Raw genomic sequence first — 19,558 nt, forward strand, 5'->3', positions numbered from 1 at the left:
TGGACGGTGAACGTGGAACCCCTACGACATCGGAGGTTTATGACTGCATGTGTCCTCTCAAGCGCCGCCGACCTTGTGGTCTGGATGACCTCCCACCCGCATTGTTCAAAGAAGGGGGTGAAATCCTCAGTCAGCGCTTATCTGATCTGTTCGCCTGCATTTGGGAAAAGGGGACTGTCCCATACAACTGGGAGGAATCGGTGATAGTGTCCATTTTCAAAAAAGGCTTCGTAGTGAGTGTGTAACCCCGGTGGGATCAGCTTAACCCCAGTTGTAACGAGACTGTTGGCGTCACTTGTACTTCGTCGCCTTATGGTGGCTAGTGAAAACCTGACTTGATAGCATCAAGCGTACGAACGACCCGCAGTTTTAGTATTCCTTGATTTCCAAGGCGCATTCGACTCGGTTAATCTGTCTGTTCTCCTTGAGGCGTCTTCAGGTGTTTGGCAATCACTGTCTCAGGACCATAACTGGTGTACGTTGGTGTCGGCAAATCAGTAACGAGGCAGTTAGAAAGTGAGTTTTCGGTTGCTCAACGGGGACTTTCATTGAAGAATGCGTGTTATGCCAGAAGCCACGTTCGTTAGGCCATTTATTGCGCATGCCTAACCATCGTTTACCAAAGATAGTGCTGTTTTCCGTACCCGATTGAGAGCGGTAGAAGCAGAGAGGTGGTCAGTTCTTGAGCTTGCAGAGGCGCATGACAGAGATTACGAAACGTTCGGGTGCTATTGTGCTACCTGGGGACCGCGTAAACCCCGCTGTGCGTGGTCGGAGACGCCGCTAGATATGGCTGTTAATCGATGTCGTTGGTGTTCTTGTTGTCAGTTTCTATCCAGGTTGCCTGAATGAGTGTCTGGAGAGGTAGGCATCTCGGAATGATTGTGGTAAGATAGCAATAAGTACCTTCTCCGTCCACCTTTATTCTTTCCTCCACCATAAGATCTTCAAATAAATCATGGTTGTACGGTAGCGAGGCGTCAGTGTTGAACACTGAAGACTATGCATGATGATGGATACGAGAGTACTACCCAACTTCTTAGACCATCATCTTAGACCAACATCCTTGTCTTCCATTGATATCACCAAACAATACAGGGCATACCTTAAATTCTTCAGGCGGAATGTGGCGCTTATCAGGTTAGTCGAGAAGGGCGGTGTCGTATTTCCTTATGGTAGTTTTTCGATGAGTTATTAGGTGGAGCATCAACTTAGTTCCTATGCGAATGATTCGGTCCTCTTCTCTTTCCTGTTACTCTGAATTTAAGGGAATCTGAGCATAAGGCTAATCTGGATCTCTCTAGGGTGCAATCCCTGATGAACTGTGTGGTCGCTCTTGTTGGGTTCCAAGTTAACAGGTACTCAGTGAGTTATCGAAAGCGTGTGTTGGTGGTGTACAGAAAATCGAAGTTCGCATAGTTAGCAAGATTGTCACCGTTTTCACAACCCGGACCGAGACTGTGTTTTCCATGAATACGTCATGTCGAGGTGTAGCACACTCTGGCGCGGGAGTTTCAGTCATTAATGGCTATTCGCACGTCACGCCCTGTTTCTTTATAGTCTTATGGAGCTCGTCATAAAACGTGTGTATATCATGCTGCCCGGAAATAACTGTTGGGGCTTTAAGTGTTTCAGTAGTAATGTTGACCAGAGAGCTCTTAACTTTTGGCTGTGCGGTTCCTGAACTGATCGGTTCGCACGACAACAGCACATTTTGAGTGTGATTGTTAAGTGCAAAGGCTATGCTGTATTGATCAGAACTGTATTGCAGTCCACGGTGAAAGAACCGGAATGAGCTATGTTTCAGGTACCTGAATTAGGTGACAGCTGTATCCAGGTACCTGGCATTCTAACAACCAGGTTATGCTAACATTGTATTCAAGGACTTGCCTGGTAATGGCTTGTCTCCAAGCTCCCTACAATCTTGCTTCTTTACAGTGAGTTTCACCAGTGAGTATCATCGATGACATTACCAGATGGCTCAAATGGTCAGAGCGTGAATTTGCTGACCGGAAGGTCCGTGGTCGGAACCCGACCTCTGCCTCTCGACTTCTGTCCAGGCTTGGACAACTTGGCAGTATCTTAGCCCTCGTGCTTCACTTGTGTGGTATGGCAGCTAGGCACCGAAAAGGTGTTGCAGCTGAATGATTTTACATTTCACCACTGCTGTTTAGATGCTCTTTTCTGTTGTTTCGGTATCCGGTCGCACTTCCGGTCGTTGCAACTGTGACCTGATCTTATACTCATGATCCATTTGGCGTGTGCTACGTTTTTATGCCCGGTACTGATTAGACTTGACTATTTAGATTGGGTACATCGGCACAATAACTCCTCTAGTGTTCTGTCTCGGTGTTCTTCCACTCGTGTATTGAGTGAATACCTCTTGATATCCGTTTTTCCATCCTTTAGTGCATCTCTTGCTCCGGCTATTGTGCAACGATTGCTCACGAATTTCGCAGAGAATGTTGACCCTCCAGCTGGCTTCCAGGGCCAACCCGCTCCATCAAGTCTCCTATGGCGAGCTGCTTCATCTCTTGCTGGTGAGTTTCTCAGTGTCTCAGTTCTTACGAGTGTGTCGGTGATCTGGTCTTGGAGAGGGCACTCAGACTCTCAACCCCTGTCTAGGCTAGGGCAACCTGGCAATACCCCAGCCCTCTTGCTTTTTTCTGGTGGCACGGTAGTTAAGTACCGAAAGGGTGCTACAGCTGAACGATTATTATTACTATTTAGACTTTCAAACCACTTAGCTGTGTGTAATGCGGATTTCCACACCAATACCGCTTTACCGCTCGCGGTTAGGTGATGCTACTGCCAAGAAGCCTAGCCCGCACGCGATTGGCTAGAAGATCGGGTCGAATGGACGGTGCACAAAAGCGAGAGTCACATTGTGCCTCCTCTCCAACGTCAAACCAGTTTCCAGGCCAAAATGCCCAGTACCACATGCAGTCTTGTCCATCGTTGACCAGAAACTGGACCAACTACAGAAGGCCGGTGGTCTGCGACCGACCAACTACTCTGCATGAACCGCACTGGTCGTATCGGTGGAGAAGGCCAACGGGACCATCCGGTTGTGTACAGACTTTCCACCGGTCTAAGTACCCATCAGTACCCTATACCTTTTCTAGACGACTTGTTCGCGAAACTGAATAGGGGTAAGTGTTTCGCGGAGATCGGCGTGGCCGAGGCTTACCTCTAGGTCCGATCACAAGTCGACCTGACTGTGTTTGGCTGAGATATGGGTGAATACCGCCAACTGTCTCCAGCGATTGGCCACTCTGATTTTGGGTTACGATTTCAGGATTACGTACCATTCCACTACCAGTCTCGGACAAGCCGATACACTGTCTCGTTAACTCCTCTAGTGTTCTGTCTCGGTGTTCTTCCACTCGTGTATTGAGTGAATACCTCTTGATATCCGTTTTTCCATCCTTTAGTGCATCTCTTGCTCCGGCTATTGTGCAACGATTGCTCACGAATTTCGCAGAGAATGTTGACCCTCCAGCTGGCTTCCAGGGCCAACCCGCTCCATCAAGTCTCCTATGGCGAGCTGCTTCATCTCTTGCTGGTGAGTTTCTCAGTGTCTCAGTTCTTACGAGTGTGTCGGTGATCTGGTCTTGGAGAGGGCACTCAGACTCTCAACCCCTGTCTAGGCTAGGGCAACCTGGCAATACCCCAGCCCTCTTGCTTTTTTCTGGTGGCACGGTAGTTAAGTACCGAAAGGGTGCTACAGCTGAACGATTATTATTACTATTTAGACTTTCAAACCACTTAGCTGTGTGTAATGCGGATTTCCACACCAATACCGCTTTACCGCTCGCGGTTAGGTGATGCTACTGCCAAGAAGCCTAGCCCGCACGCGATTGGCTAGAAGATCGGGTCGAATGGACGGTGCACAAAAGCGAGAGTCACATTGTGCCTCCTCTCCAACGTCAAACCAGTTTCCAGGCCAAAATGCCCAGTACCACATGCAGTCTTGTCCATCGTTGACCAGAAACTGGACCAACTACAGAAGGCCGGTGGTCTGCGACCGACCAACTACTCTGCATGAACCGCACTGGTCGTATCGGTGGAGAAGGCCAACGGGACCATCCGGTTGTGTACAGACTTTCCACCGGTCTAAGTACCCATCAGTACCCTATACCTTTTCTAGACGACTTGTTCGCGAAACTGAATAGGGGTAAGTGTTTCGCGGAGATCGGCGTGGCCGAGGCTTACCTCTAGGTCCGATCACAAGTCGACCTGACTGTGTTTGGCTGAGATATGGGTGAATACCGCCAACTGTCTCCAGCGATTGGCCACTCTGATTTTGGGTTACGATTTCAGGATTACGTACCATTCCACTACCAGTCTCGGACAAGCCGATACACTGTCGCGTCTCATTGATTCAAGCAGGCCAGAACCAGGGGACACTAGTCGCAACAATCGCTTCGGAACCAAAGGTAAACCACGTAGTGTCGGAAGCCGTTCGAATTCTTCTAGTGACCTCTAACCACCCACCCGGATTATTATATCCATTCTTCTTGCTGGACGAAGCGGTCGCGACAGATTTTCGATTAAACCGGTCTTTCTCAGTCTCAGAACTGCACTCTGCGGGGGGCGTATGCTGATACGAAAAACAAACACCGTTTACCGCACCGACCTGCATTGATCTTAATTGAGCCAGACAACCGCACAGCGCATTGGCCACTGTTTACTGGGATCCATTCTAGTAAGACGCTTTCGGTCTTGGGGCTAAGTTTAACTCCGACACCGTAGATACCGCGAGCCATTGCGTCAGGATCACCTGATACCAAAAAAGTGAAATGTGAAACATCTGAGCTCGCCCGAATCGGCTTGAGATGCCTGACCAAAGTGAAGTCTTGTATTCGTCATTCGGGGACAACATACATCGACAAAAAGGGAAAGTAAAGCTTCAGCAAAGGATGTCTGTCGGATATTAAGGGCTGCAACATAAATCAGATCTTTTGAGGTTGGTAAGTGATTATTTTGGTTCATTTTCATGGGCGATATGACATTTGTGTAATAGTCAGTCATGTAGCCTCTGAGAGTTTCTTTGCATTTATATATTGTAAGTATCAGGATCACCTAATACCAAAAAAGTGAAATGTGAAACATCTGAGCTCGCCCGAATCGGCTTGAGATGCCTGACCAAAGTGAGGTCTTGTATTCGTCATTCGGGGACAACATACATCGACAAAAAGGGAAAGTAAAGCTTCAGCAAAGGATGTCTGTCGGATATTAAGGGCTGCAACATAAATCAGATCTTTTGAGGTTGGTAAGTGATTATTTTGGTTCATTTTCATGGGCGATATGACATTTGTGTAATAGTCAGTCATGTAGCCTCTGAGAGTTTCTTTGCATTTATATATTGTAAGCATCCACGCTCATAGAACGAGGGAAGTATTGGATAAAAAACCAAATTCACTGAGCCATTTCAGTGATGCCGATTTAGACATAAATGTCGATAGTCCCAAACACAAGACACCCAGGAGTCTCGATTTTTAATGGTACTACTGAAACCCCGACATAGTAGAAGTCTCCCCGAAATCTAGGAATAAAAAATAAATGACTGTTCAGCCCCGATATTCTTTCAGTGCATAGTTACCTTGTAAGAGCCACGGGGTTTGAGATATTGCCAGTTTGCCCAGGTCTAGACAGGATCAGTCAAAAAGCCAAGATCGGTTATGAACCGTGGACCTTCCGGTCAGTTTCATCCCTCAACTACTGATCTACATCAGCCCCGGAATTTTAGCCGTTGCGTAAGTAGTGGGAATAGTGCTTCCCAGTTCAACTTGGCAGCTGCGAACACGCGATATCTACCCATGCACATAGTATTCGCCCACCCAATGTCAGTAATTCCAGTGTTTTGGTTCACTGCTCATTTTCCACATACGTCGTTCGTTTGACAAGGTTTCTCGCTCATCATTGTGATCACCAATGACAAATTTCCGATAGATCTACTCGAGTCTACCGTAATTTTCGTCCCCAAGTCACCTACAGTTGCAAACTAATATTTTGCTCGCTCATCCTGTGAAAAGTCACCTAGCTGAGTTACACCGCCGATCAATTGTTTATTGACTTTGCGACTGCATTCATCCGTATGTAAGTTGTTTTTTTGCCTGGATGCTGCACTGACCTTGTTTACCGTTGGATATCAGTACGCCGACTTAAGAGTTCCTCGTGTAGAGCGCCAATGTTATTGTCCCTCATTTGATCGAACATTTGAAAACCACAATCTGTGTATCTCTGAGTTGGCTGAATCGACCAATATCAAGACGAACGGCGTGTGTTCTACAAAGTGACAGATTCGTAAGGAAATGGCTGAGCACTTCGCATTTGTTTCACCGTCCCTATTTTATTGCTCCTCTTTCTGCTGTTCTATGATGGCTTTGAATAAGTACAGACGGATTCAATCGTTGATGTCGAAGCTAACATGTCATCGAACTACCGTGTCATGGTATAGCAGATCCGTTGGACTGATGTACTTCCGCTACTACGCAAGCGAATTTTAAAACTACTGACTTTGTGGAGCAATATTAATCCAGACAAAAACTGAGGCTGAAACTGTGCTCACAAAAAGTAATGTGGACCAAATGCTCACTTTATAACTGTTTAGTGTTCATCCTAATATTCGTTCTTCGTTTACGCTGTTGCACACTGATGAAATTAACTTGAAGTACTGATTTCCCGCGAATCGTTTTAATTTCGTGTGACCACTTTTTATCTCTCCTTTTTCAAACTGCACTCCTCGGAATTCGGCAACACCTTGATGTAGTTTTCGGTGAAGTTTGATTTATAGTCCGTCACTCAGATGGTTCTAAATTTCCAAAGAACTACCTAATTCCACACCACCGCGAAGTGACTGTTATGTTACAACGAGGGTGTACTAGTGATGAGCCAAAATCTGAGGGATAATTCTGCCTTCGGGAGACAAGTGTTTACCGCGCTGACTCGAATACGGTATCCTACTAAGCTTTCTAGATGTCAAACCCATGAAGTTCATTGGAAGCACTTGCTGTCTTGCCCCTCAGATAACCTCAGGATCACCTAATTGGGTCAATATTGTATCTACGTTCGACAGATTTCGGGAATACTGGTCAGTACCACTGACTTTCCGCTATGATAATCGGCACTACAAATATTTATTAGTCCTCAGGAGGTGGTATGAGCGCTCCGCCAAGTTCCAGCTGTGCCGCAGGCTAGTATCTCTCCGAATAGTAACCATGAAACAGGTAAAATCTGACCAATTAGCTGTCGGTGATAATATGAAGTGACTTACACTTCGATGCGTATCGGATGTTTTGTTATCCACAAAAGCCACTACGAATTCAAATTGGGCTGGGTCGCCGAAGGACGCGTCTTTCCGAGATCGTGCTACACACGCAACATACCATGCTCTTAACTTGGCTCCCTATGGTTTTGTACACTTTAGCTCGCGTGTTTCACGTTCGTTATCCACGAATGTTACAATAACGTTCTGTGCGCATCTCATTTGTCTGCGCAGCGGATTCAACTTCCATACGCTCAGTTGTTGCCCTCGTTTAGATGTCCGTGCAATTGCACATCACATGTGCTTTAGAACGTACTATCTAGGTCACAGTAACATAGAAACGTAGGGGCATGTCACACACACGTGATTCGACAACGTATCGTCCTCACTGACGCCCAAACAGATGCGAATGATCTAACAATAGCGTATTCTATAGCATTGTGAGTAAAGTTCGCATCCAGAAAGAAGATAGTGAGCATGCAGTTCGTAGGCGATACACATGTCTGCAGGTTTGGGTGTCAGATTGTCATCCTTGACAATGATTGTCTTCCGGCCCGCCAGAATGCGGATCAGTTTCTGTCTGGCGAGATGGCATTCTCTTTCTTGACCACTAATTTGATACCAAAAACATTCCTTGTGCTTAACACGTACATGAGGTCGAGTAGGTCGAGTTATTCTTGAAATGTCGCTTAACGGAACTAAGTGGAACTAAGCGAAGTTCGTAACTTTTAAGTGCTCCATTGCTCGAGGGAAATCAGGAGAATTTTTGCAGTTTGCAGCACTTTGCTGAACGGGGAACTGTCGTCAAATTGATGACTATGGCGTCATAATGTTAATGTCTGACATGCTTGTTTGTTACCAAGGCTACACGATTTTGGCAGCGCACCCGGGTTTGGAGTCTCATGAAGGCTGCGATGGGAGTACAACGAAGCGGAGCGAATTTTGGGAAGATCCCAGGTACCGATGTAGCGATCATCCAGAACAGGCGGAAATGCTGAAAGTAAAGTTATGGTCGGGTCCCGGAAAGGCTCTACCGCATGAGCCCTTTTGTCTCAATTTGAATTCAACGGGTCGGCGTAGAGAGACCGAACATGTGCACCTTGGACTAACCGTTCCATACTGTTATCTTTAGATCGCCCGTCCGAAGACCGTTTTTCGCAACTGGAAAATTCGATGTTTGGTGTGCTTCCTCGCCCAACCGGCTACTGACTAATTCAGATATTCTTCCGGATACTGGTGGTTATTCAGAACGATACAGTAAGATTCCAAGCCTCCTGCGTGGTTCACTATCCGATTGACTGGTAATCGTGATCTGTAGTCCTTGAAACGTGAAACAACACAACTCTCATTAGTACCATCCCTTCTACGTTTAATTCTCAGATTCACCTCGTTGTTGTGCTTATCTTAGTCGGAATCCACACGTCACTTGATAGCACATATGCTAATTAAGTTGGACAAGTGAAGCAATTCACTGCGTTTACGGGTCTTGGAACCGAACGGTTGTTTCAATAAAGCGCCGATGTTTGCTGATAAAACGACCCCCAGACAGAAACTCTCAGAATCGGTCCAAATTGTTATCCTCTTAACTAAAATGGGCACCCCAGTGGCGATTTTTTTCCTTTTAACTAATTTGAGGGATGTGTTACTCTCTGTCCATTGGTTGCAATCCACGGGGCGAGATGGACCAAGTGGTTAGAGCGCGAATTTACTGACTGGAAGATCCGTGGTTCGAACCCGACCTCTGCCTCTCGACTTCCCCTGTCTAGGCTGGGGCCACCTGGCAGTATCCCAGCCCTCATGCGGCATGGCAGTTAGGCACCGAAAGGATGCTACAGCTAACCGATTTATTTTATATTATATTTAATCCGCGGAATCAGCGATTGCTGTTATGCTATGTTGGACATTCAAACAGTAAAGTGTTGCCGCTGTCTTACTAGAGAGGCTTTCGGAGGGGGCTCATAGGTGCTTTCAAGTTGTCAAAAACCTATTCCCATGCCTTCCGTGCAACTCAAAACGCCAAGGGTCACAAAATTTCATTAGGGAATATCTTAAAAACTACCTAACATCGGTTGACTCCAGTTGCTTCTTTTCAGTTGTCCCTTCTTCCTTTTTCACCGTATATCCCTGTTTAGGTGGTTTACTATCTGTAGTCACCCTGGGCTATGCAAACCGTGGACAGGCCACAACGACGACGTCAACCACGGCTACATCCACACCAACAACGTCGTTGAAAACAAAAACAATCGGCGCAGATCATTCATCCACAGAAGTTGTTCCCCTCACGAACTTGGTAACCTCTGAGTGTCCGAACCAGGGAACCAATATAAAAGCCTGTCATCCGCTAGCCGATCTCAGCTCGCTTCTGCTGCTCGTTTTGACTACGCAGGCGGGTTCTATTCTCAAATGCTCCGCTCTGTTGGCCGAACTTGGACTAAACACCCAGACCGCCACATTGAATCCCTATCGTGTAGCCCTGTTTTCCATCACCGATGTGAATGCTCCTGTTCCCGATGAGAAGCGGCAGGATCAGGGTATGTTGTTCAAAATAAAGGACTCCTATTTCACCAACTGGCTGGTTGGTTGTGTGATTTGTTCGCCAAAATCAGTAACTGGTACGGTTTAACTTATACATTCAAATTTGCAGGTCTAGCCTCAAGAGAGAACACTTTGAAGCGTGCAACTTTTCCGCCAACTGGGAAGATTCAACTTTCTAAGGGATCAACTTTTCAGTTTTGTCGATAATCTTTCGGCAATGCCAGTGTAGTTCTACAATAAGTGTACTATTCAAAAAATGAACTTTTGGCGTGGTTCCGCTGGGTAGATCACTGGCGTTTCTTATCCACAGTTTAAAATCCCAAGCCACTGACCACTCCAGTTTTCCTGCAGTCTCCTTGTTGTAACGTGGGTGGCCGTCTATTGGTTTGGCCTGCACTGAACCTGCCAGACTACGCGATAGGGAGAAGACAGAGAACTCGGGACACGGCTGTATTGTCAGGACAAAACATGCAGAGCTTCTGAGTACATGTATGGGATGACTACAGGGTCAACTATGGTCGTTCACTTGTTCGTTCCGTACAGCCAATGGTGGTGGTGTTTCGGTCGTGAACACTTTTAGCCCCACTCCACTGGTCCTATGCCGCTAAGCCGTGTTTGGTGTGCTCCGCCAACGCACCTGCTTTCCGAACGTGTCCTACCGATGGTGACCTTGGGGATGCGTCACTCTCTTCACAAGTAATTTTTCCATGTCTGGGCGCGTCCTGACACTCCTATAAAGTTCGGATTTGTGGGTGAGCTGCAAACCCCTTCGTTAGACCCTTGTAGATGGCAATCAGCTATCTTGATTAGGTTCCCGTGAATCACCACCGGCAGCAAAACATCAGTCTTAATCACTGGCGCTTGACTGCCATACGGCCATTAGAAGGAACGTTTTAGCAGCGATTGGAAGGAAAGCGGAAGGATTAATACAACAGAGTCTCGTGTTTTGTCAAAAGGGATCACGAACAGTCTGACTACACTTTCAAACGAAAATGAAGAAATCGCAATAGATCGTCACATCGGAGTAAGACGTCTTCAGCCGCGTCGACCGAGCACACCTTGTCTGCCGACACGGGTCTGGTGCAAGACGCAAACTTTAACCACCTACTACTGCTAGTAATTGACATTTTGGTCGCTATCAGGATCGGTTACCTTTCATGTCTTGTAACATTTCGAATTAGGCTTAAGGAGACATCATCCAGTAGGGCGCGAAGATCCTGGAGCGCTCAACTCAATCAAAGATAGATACAGATACTTTCCTTTTGTGTTTTAACGCCACTGCCTACATCAGCTAATCTTTTACTGTCATTTTTTTTGGAAAATGGTGAAACCACTTCATATGCATTCTGGTAGAACACAGACACACTCCGTTCCCTCGTGCCATCAGACAGCGCGCTGAAAGTTAAGCAACCTCATAATGACCTTGATCATTCAACTTTCACTGTTCCCACAGTGTTGACTGAAAATCAGAAAACTAACTGTCACTTCGGGTGCTCTTTCGAAAATTACCCCGATACACGTGACCACATGCATGTGGTGGATAGTTTTGCTGTATGATCATCAGCTGATCGTTAAGCGAATTCACTTTATACTCAACTATGCAGATATCAGACGTTCAATGCTACAGATTCATTTGCTCTTCAAGCAGTTTAACCCAGAATTCAGAGAATCCAGTACTAAGTTATCTTCAGTCACTTTAGCTTACGATTCTCTTACTCTGGCCGAGCTTACCGATCAGATTAATAGTCACCTGACCGACAACAAATAGACGTCTACTGTCCAGAGATTAAAAGAACGAAGCTGTCTAACCTTTCCTATCGGGGGCCATAAAGAACTCAATAGCGGGGCACATCAACATTTTAGGATGAACCAGTTGAGACGAAATTGTCGATAATCATTTATGAATATCATTCAGAGAGGGTGTGAATACACATGCTTGAACTTGCGTTTTGGCAGTGAAACAGAGAGTTCGAATGTTACATTGGCTTCGTTGCGAAACTGATATCTATTAGGACCGCGCTGAATATGCTTCCTGTTTGTATATTTAGGAACTCCCTTGTTTTGCATCAAACTTTCGACCATTTCATACTGCCTTGATTTATCGTCTAGTCTCAAAGTGATTGTGCTTGCAAACACACCATATCGTCCCACATCTGAATCTGAAATTTCCCCTGAACAGGAATCTCGTAATGTGAGATTTTCCGAACGCTGTTTAAATGCAGGGGCGGGATCGCTCAATGCTTAGAGCGCGGATTTATTGACCAGAAGTTCCGTGGTTTGAACCCGGCCTCTGCCTCTTGACTTCCCCTGTCTAGGCCTGGGCAACCTGGCAGTATCCCAGCCCTCGTGCCTCTTTCAGGTGGTATGGCAGTTAGCAGCCGAAAAGGTGTCACAGCTGAACGATTTTTTAAATATTTTTGTTTAAATCAAACATGTAGGCAGAACTTTTATCAACACCAGTTCAATTCCTTCGCAGTTGTGAATGCGTTGTAAAAAATCATTATTTGGTTTGTTGAAGAAAGCTACAGCAATGCTTTGCGTCTTATTGTGGTGGGCACATTACCATAAACAAACGCTACTATACGGCTAAAAACGCACGAAAATTGTTCGGCATAGCAGCGCAGAGGATTCTTGCACATTGGTATAGACCATGAATGCCGGAGTGATAGTTTTGAGAACCCTTTTTCTTTGAGGATTGGGTGATTTGGCAAATACCGGTCCACATGCGGATCCAGTACTTTCCACCGGGTGAGGTACATTCGAAGGCGAACTTCCCATGGGCAACAATCTGATGGAATTGGGGTGTACACAATCTAATACATTCGACAAACTTATGTCCAGCTGCAGTACCCTTCCGGTGCCTAACTGCCATGCCACCCGAAGGAGGCACGGAGGCTGGGATACTGCCAGGTCGCCCAAACCTAGACAGGGGAAGTCGAGAGGCGGAGGTCGGGTTCGAACCACGGACCTTCCGGTCAGTAAATTCGCGCTCTAACCACTTGGGCCATCTCGCCTAGGTAGGCTTTGTTCGAATTAACTTTAAAAAGCTTTCTGTGTGTTTCATAGGTCTGTAAGCAACTTAACTGTTGCAATTTTGGTAGCACGGCTCTGTTGTAGATCGTAGCATGGAGTATCACACAGAGTTTCTGTTTTATNGTACACAATCTAATACATTCGACAAACTTATGTCCAGCTGCTGTACCCTTCCGCTGCCTAACTGCCATGCCACCCGAAGGAGGCACGGAGGCTGGGATACTGCCAGGTCGCCCAAACCTAGACAGGGGAAGTCGAGAGGCGGAGGTCGGGTTCGAACCACGGACCTTCCGGTCAGTAAATTCGCGCTCTAACCACTTGGGTCATCTCGCCGAGGTAGGCTTTGTTCGAATTAACTTTAAAAAGCTTTCTGTGTGTTTCATAGGTCTGTAAGCAACTTAACTGTTGCAATTTTGGTAGCACGGCTCTGTTGTAGATCGTAGCATGGAGTATCACACAGAGTTTCTGTTTTATTTTCTTTGGCACTCCGTTTTGCACTTTTGCCTGGATTAGGACCTCCTCTCTCGCTCACTATAGAATAGTAAAACATATCTACCACCCGGTCTCCAGAAAAAATTGGGAAACAGTCAGCAGGTTTTTAACTTCGTCTGAAAGGGAGCTCCTTAGTCGGCTCCTTTATAATATCAGTTTTAATTGACCCACCCCACGCTGTTAGGCATCGCATGTCCTACGAAGAACAAAATCATCGTCTGTCCAACATCCACTTTTTATCATTGACACGATGGACGCGTCTAATACGCTCTTAGAGTATCGGAATCACCAATGAGGTTCAAATGTGAGAAATACCCGGTTGTCTCAGTTAATGAGACCAAATTGTTGGCTAATCTTATGATTCCGTTCGGAAATTGCCTGTTTATCTGCTGCGCTGCGCTGCACGTAGCGTAAACTGGTAATGCACTCTCGAGTTCAAAATTCCACCGTAATAATGCACTGTGACACCCGTGAAACTGGTTCACGCGTCTACAGGGACTGATACTTGTGTCAGAGAAGAGTTAACAGTTGTGGTTCCACAGCTATGATGCGCATGTTGCTTGCTATGTGTTTATCTCTTTGTGATAACAGCACGCAACTGGTCTACGAGACCATTACCTTTTCCATTAGTAGTTGCTAATCGGTTTTGTTACCGTCATTCAATCCACAGCCGTTTTTTTCTGGGGCAGTTTCATACCAGGAATGCTCAGATGATTTCTGTATGAAACATTGAGCAGTTTGATGCAGCTACTTGTTCGATAGATGCTTCGAATAAACTGTCACCCTGTATTTTGACACTCTAAACCGAATTTCGGTTACTGTGGCCAATGTTTCCATTTTTTGTGTTTCCCGAGATATCCCGTTTGATCTTTCATACTCCCACCTTTTGTATGGCCAGAACTTCCTCAAACGTCCGCTTCTCTCAAGGGCGTTGTGTCTGTGACACCACCCGAAATGACGGGATTTTCCGTGGACTTTTTGAGCATTCGGGACACCGCTGCCGACACGTTACATCAAGACAATAGCACATTGCTTCTCTATCTACTGCTTCATCGAAATGCGCACTTTCGGAACTTTCTACTACAAAGGCGCAACTATGATAAATTGGTAGGTCAGACCTATTTCTCATGGTTAGATGTGTAGGATTTACTGCATCGGTCACAGCTGCTCGCCTGGCATAGGCTGTAAATGAGGTCGGTAAACCGTGGAAGCATGCAGTCATCCTGCCTTTCATATCATCTTCGTTATGACTTTCCAAAGTCAGAACATCAAACGATCGACTGTTAGTGTTGGTCGTTACTGTATCTTATGTTTGTTTGTTATCAAGTAGTCTATCTGAAAACTCACGCATCAGCGTGAATCTCCTCAACTGAAATAATCGCAGCAGAGTTTCGGCACAAGGTAGGTGGGTTCATTCTTTNGTCGGTAAACCGTGGAAGCATGCAGTTATCCTGCCTTTCATATCATCTTCGTTATGACTTTCCAAAGTCAGAACATCAAACGATCGACTGTTAGTGTTGGTCGTTACTGTATCTTATGTTTGTTTGTTATCAAGTAGTCTATCTGAAAACTCACGCATCAGCGTGAATCTCCTCAACTGAAATAATCGCAGCAGAGTTTCGGCACAAGGTAACCGGGTTCATTCTTTCGAGAAGAGGTGGCTCATTGGTTCAAGCGCGAATTTACTGACCGGAAGTCCCGTGGTTCGAACCCGACTTCTCCTGTCTAGGCTTTAGCAACCTGGCAATATTCCAGCTGTAGTGATTCGTTCCGGTGGAATGACAGTTGGGCACCGAAATGTTTCTACAGTTGAACGATTTCAGCCAGAAATGGCGTCGTCTAGCATTCATTTTTGTTTATCCCAAGCGAACTGCCAAAGGGGTTTGCATTCAGGCCCCCAATTATTGGTGTACGAGCGGCGGTGCGTTGCACGTCGGTATGGGATTTTCGACTCATTATGACTTTTTTGAAGACCTGGTTCGACTTTTGCTATCTATGAACTGCCTTCCGTAGGTCATGTCAATTCCTGTCGTATATGCAATCGGGGCCAAATAATCTTCCAACCTGTTAATGGAATGAGTGTGTCTGCGATCTAATCTCTGGACTATATTGTCCGCGTTACTTTCGACTTTGTTGGAATACCGGTGACATTGATGTCCATTTGGCATGGTGATTGCTATTGTGAATCAACTTTGGTGAAGCTGTCCGAATGAATATTGGTTAGACTATCGATCTAATTTTCATCGCGTGACTGTCTAGCTTATGTAGGTGTAAATAGAAAGGAACTTATTAAAATTCTGTTAGGGGGTCGCAATCGGGATTGTCCTTAGCTAGTTGCGTGAAGGTGTCAGTTTTTTTGTTCTATTGCAAAAGCTCGGTGATAGCGCCTCAATCATTCATGCTCGCCGTTTTGCTATTCGTCCATGCGTGGGTTCCCTTGTGAGATAGTTTAACGCCACTCTACAGAAGCTTCTGTGAATAGGTCGGTCTGCTATAGTTTTCCTGAAGTTCGCTAACTCGCGTCTTTTTCGCCTCCCAGCTGTTGCCGCTGCTGAACATAATCTACCGATCACCCGGTGATAGTTCTCCTCTGGTGTACATGGCCCTCATTATAGTGCTTATCCTAACGGAGAGCGAACAGTTTAACGAAGAAATCCATTCTGTGGTGAGTTGTTTTGCTGTAACTGAGTACTCTACGCCCTTAAGATTCATATTTAGACTGAAAATGCTAGTCTCCCTCCTGAGAACCGTCTTGTACTTGAACTGGGGCATCATGCAAGCGTCTTTATCGAGTACTTCAGAACTGGCGTTTCAAGAATTATCAACCACCGACGAGGCGGTCGGTACTAAGCCTTTGAACCCCGTCTGTATAGAACACATCAGCTAGTTAGAGTTTTTCTTGATTCCGAAGTTTTGCACCACTGTCGTCGGGAAATTTGCATCACCATGAGGAGAATTATTTCAGCTTGTCGGGTTTGTAATAAGCGTCCGAAATAAGTTGGGAAGCCCGGTTCTGCCCCCGGTTCGCATGTTCACTTTTGCCTATTTGCGCTTGCGATCCAGTGCCTTTGGTGCGCTTGTGTATGATTGGGTTAACCTATTGTGATTCACTGCGCAATGCGATTCGGGATTGCTTGTTTCCCTTTATCCTATGAGGTGTTTAAGTATTGTTTGTTCTTCGACCACCATCCTTGTAGTTCAACTGAAGGGTGGGGATGGATTACCAATATTTTGACTTTTTGTTTTTGAACGACCGGATGTGTTGGCCTCGGTCGGTAGCCTCACATACATCCTGACCCAGTGTTTCTTCCATTAGCGAAGTCCGTAGACCGTGACCGGCCACGTCTACGGTTGTCCTCTGCTTTTAGCATGACACACGCCCCATGGAATTTCAGCATTGAGCTAGCTCATTGGATGCTCAAGCCATTGTGGGAGTCGTCACTAACATCTGACGTCGCTACCGTAACTCGTGGCTGCACTAGGTACCGAACTTTTTAGTATTCGTCAAAGATATCAGCGGTAAAGTGTCTTCAGCTTCCGGGTATCCATGTAGAGACCGTATTTCATGCGTGACCCTTCTTGTTGAAAGCCATAATTCTTCTTGTACAGGCTAGTTCGTCTCTTCAGCTGCACGAAAGCGGGTCTGGCGTTTCCACTCCGATTTTGGTGTTTCTTTCTGTAAGATAATTGAACTCGGATATTTAGATGCAGTAACTTGTTTGATCTGTTTACCGTCTATCTTGAGAGGTCGCGCGAGCACATCCATACAGTAGAAAAAGATCCGTTTTCCTTAGCGTTGATTTCGTCTAACAGTTGCTATTTAGAGAGTTGGCTTGTCTAGTATGCCCCTTAGTTCTTCTAACTTATCAGATCCTGTCTTCAGCACATTCCGAGTCCGCCATCCAATTTTAGTGACTCGGTCTGAATAGTCCTTCAAAACTTATTCAATGGACCATTCGACTGCGAGGTTAAAGACCTGTTGCTGCAGCTTGCGAAAGTCAGCCGTTTCCGTTTAGAGGCAAATAGCTCATCCGCAGTTATCCAGTCGTTTATCTGTTGTCGCACATAGCCTAGCTGATCCACAGTAGCTTATTGTATTGAGCTTTTTTACGTAGACGACTGATTCTCTACGGGGGCGACATGGCTCACTGATTGGAGCGCGAGCTTGCTGACCAGAAGGTCCGTGGTTTGAACCCGACCTCTGCCTCTCGACTTCCCCTGTCTAGGCCTGGGCAACCTGAAAATATCTCAGCCCTGGCGCTTCCTTCTGGTGGCATGGCATTTGGACACCGAAAGGGTGCTACAGCTAAATGATGATTGGTTCTCTACCAGAATCGATTTTGTAGTGTGGCGAAGCTCGGCGTGAACACGAGTATGTGGTCTGAATCTGTTGTATTTCTAGTCTCCGATTTTAGAATGTCCATTTGAAGGCGCATAGAAATGTCATCTATCTTGCGCATTTCGGTCACTTTAGCTGCCCAGTACGGAATGTGCCTGTATTCAAGGACGCCGTAGTGTGTGCGGAAGCACTTGTAAAATGCATCACTGAGGTTTTATGGGGATTTTTTTATCTGTTGCGTTCCCGCTGTACCCGTTTTTTGTTCTGACGTGCAAATTTGATCCCTAAAAACCTAATTTCGATCTGCATGGCAGCCGGAAGAGGGTGGCAAACGGTCGGTCGTCGAATTCCCAGTCTACCGAAACTGGTTCCTGCTTTGGCTACTGTTTAGTTTGGTTTAACCAGTTCCCTCGAGGCAGGCAGCCGATGATATCTGGCACCTGCTTTTGCCGTTTCACGTTTATCAGGTTTCCGTGGCAGGGTGACAGGTCACTCAAACATTTCGTGAAGACGCGAATTGTGACTTCACTTCTTTTCATTAAATACCCACTTTCGACAGTACACAGACCCTTGGGAGCATTAGTTACTTGAGGTGTTGCATAGCATGTACGTTTTACTGTCGTCCCTTTTTTGAATTCTCAATGCCGTCATAAATCTACATTATACTCACTTCATGTTTAACCATGTAGCCCATCAACTGGGTTACCTGGTCTGCCAACCGTCGTATTTCCGGTGTGTCGCGTGGCAGTCTCCTCATCCTGATTCTTCTCCGTACAATTCGGTATCACCTTAATCGACTCAAGGTAAGCCTTTGATTTCTCCCCCTCCCCTATCTGGTTCTGGGATTTCTAGTTGTCAGTTCATCCAGGTTGTACACTGATTGACATTATTTCCCACGGGAAAGTTTATTGTTATTCTATACGGAGCCATGCAGCTGAAGTCGTTTGAAATGTTCCGAAAGCAGTTGCGGACAGACCGGATTAGCTGGTGTCTGATCGTGCCTAAGCGAAGAATAAAGGTGTAAAACATTGCTTTGCAACTCTGTAGAGGCTACGGTATTATAGTACATGGTCACACTATCTTACACGTAACGTGTAACTGGAATGATTTTATTGAAACCTGATGAGAAGACTACTTTCTAGAATATATGCCAAGAACTATTGCTCCTTGTATGTTGTTGAGCAAACGTGTGCAACATCCTTGCCGTTGAATCTTCTCTATCCAAACTTCTCGTACTCGGTGCTCATTAGTGTAGCTCCTATGGTACCACCATCTTAGCCTACTTTTCAAACCAGCGTTTCCTTTTTACTCAGCTTCCTTCTATCTTATTGAGTCTGGGGGTATGTAAAGTTCCTCGGAAACGGTCGAGTCACTACTCTGTTCAAGTTTTGGCGACGTTTCGTCGACATTTCGTCTCCCGACCTGCTCATTATTTTAATATTAAGCAAACTGACAGATGAGCTCTTCGCCGAACGACTACGCTCCTTATTATTCATCGCTAAATGTGCCATACTACTTTTCTGACTCCCATAACTTCTCTGATCACCCATCTTGTGTGTGTAATCTTGTTTGTTGTTGGCCTGGTTCGTCATTGTTGATTGTAGTTCCTCTGACCACCACAGGATCGATACCTTCACGTGAATATCCTCGCTGCCTTGGCCAATTTGTCAGCCAAAGTGACCAACATGCATTCGTTTGTCAGTGACTCGTTTATGTGGTGAGTTGTGTTTTTTTAGTTTGTGGGCTTGCTAGTTGCTTTGTACCGCCAGCTGAACACATGATAATCTTTATCAAGTGTTCGGTCCCCATTCTGAAAGGCGAGCAGCACCGACGGCGGTGGTGTAAAATATATATACATGTACATATACGTATATATATATATATATATA

General features: G+C 45.9%; 1 protein-coding gene across 1 annotated transcript in view; it reads left to right on the forward strand.

The window, feature by feature from the left end:
* Positions 1-9,407: 9,407 nt before the first annotated feature.
* T265_14931 (hypothetical protein) overlaps positions 9,408-19,558 on the forward strand; it is a gene marked incomplete at both ends in the record, with an annotated part of 23,636 nt that continues 13,485 nt past the window's right edge. The window contains 5 exons of the mRNA XM_009175827.1: positions 9,408-9,801; positions 14,229-14,437; positions 15,870-15,995; positions 18,359-18,472; positions 19,292-19,386. Coding sequence (XP_009174091.1) covers positions 9,408-9,801; positions 14,229-14,437; positions 15,870-15,995; positions 18,359-18,472; positions 19,292-19,386 — 938 coding nt within the window. The remainder of the gene's footprint in view (positions 9,802-14,228; positions 14,438-15,869; positions 15,996-18,358; positions 18,473-19,291; positions 19,387-19,558) is intronic.

Source organism: Opisthorchis viverrini (assembly GCF_000715545.1).
Source record: "Opisthorchis viverrini unplaced genomic scaffold opera_v5_296, whole genome shotgun sequence".
Classification (NCBI taxonomy): domain Eukaryota; kingdom Metazoa; phylum Platyhelminthes; class Trematoda; order Opisthorchiida; family Opisthorchiidae; genus Opisthorchis; species Opisthorchis viverrini.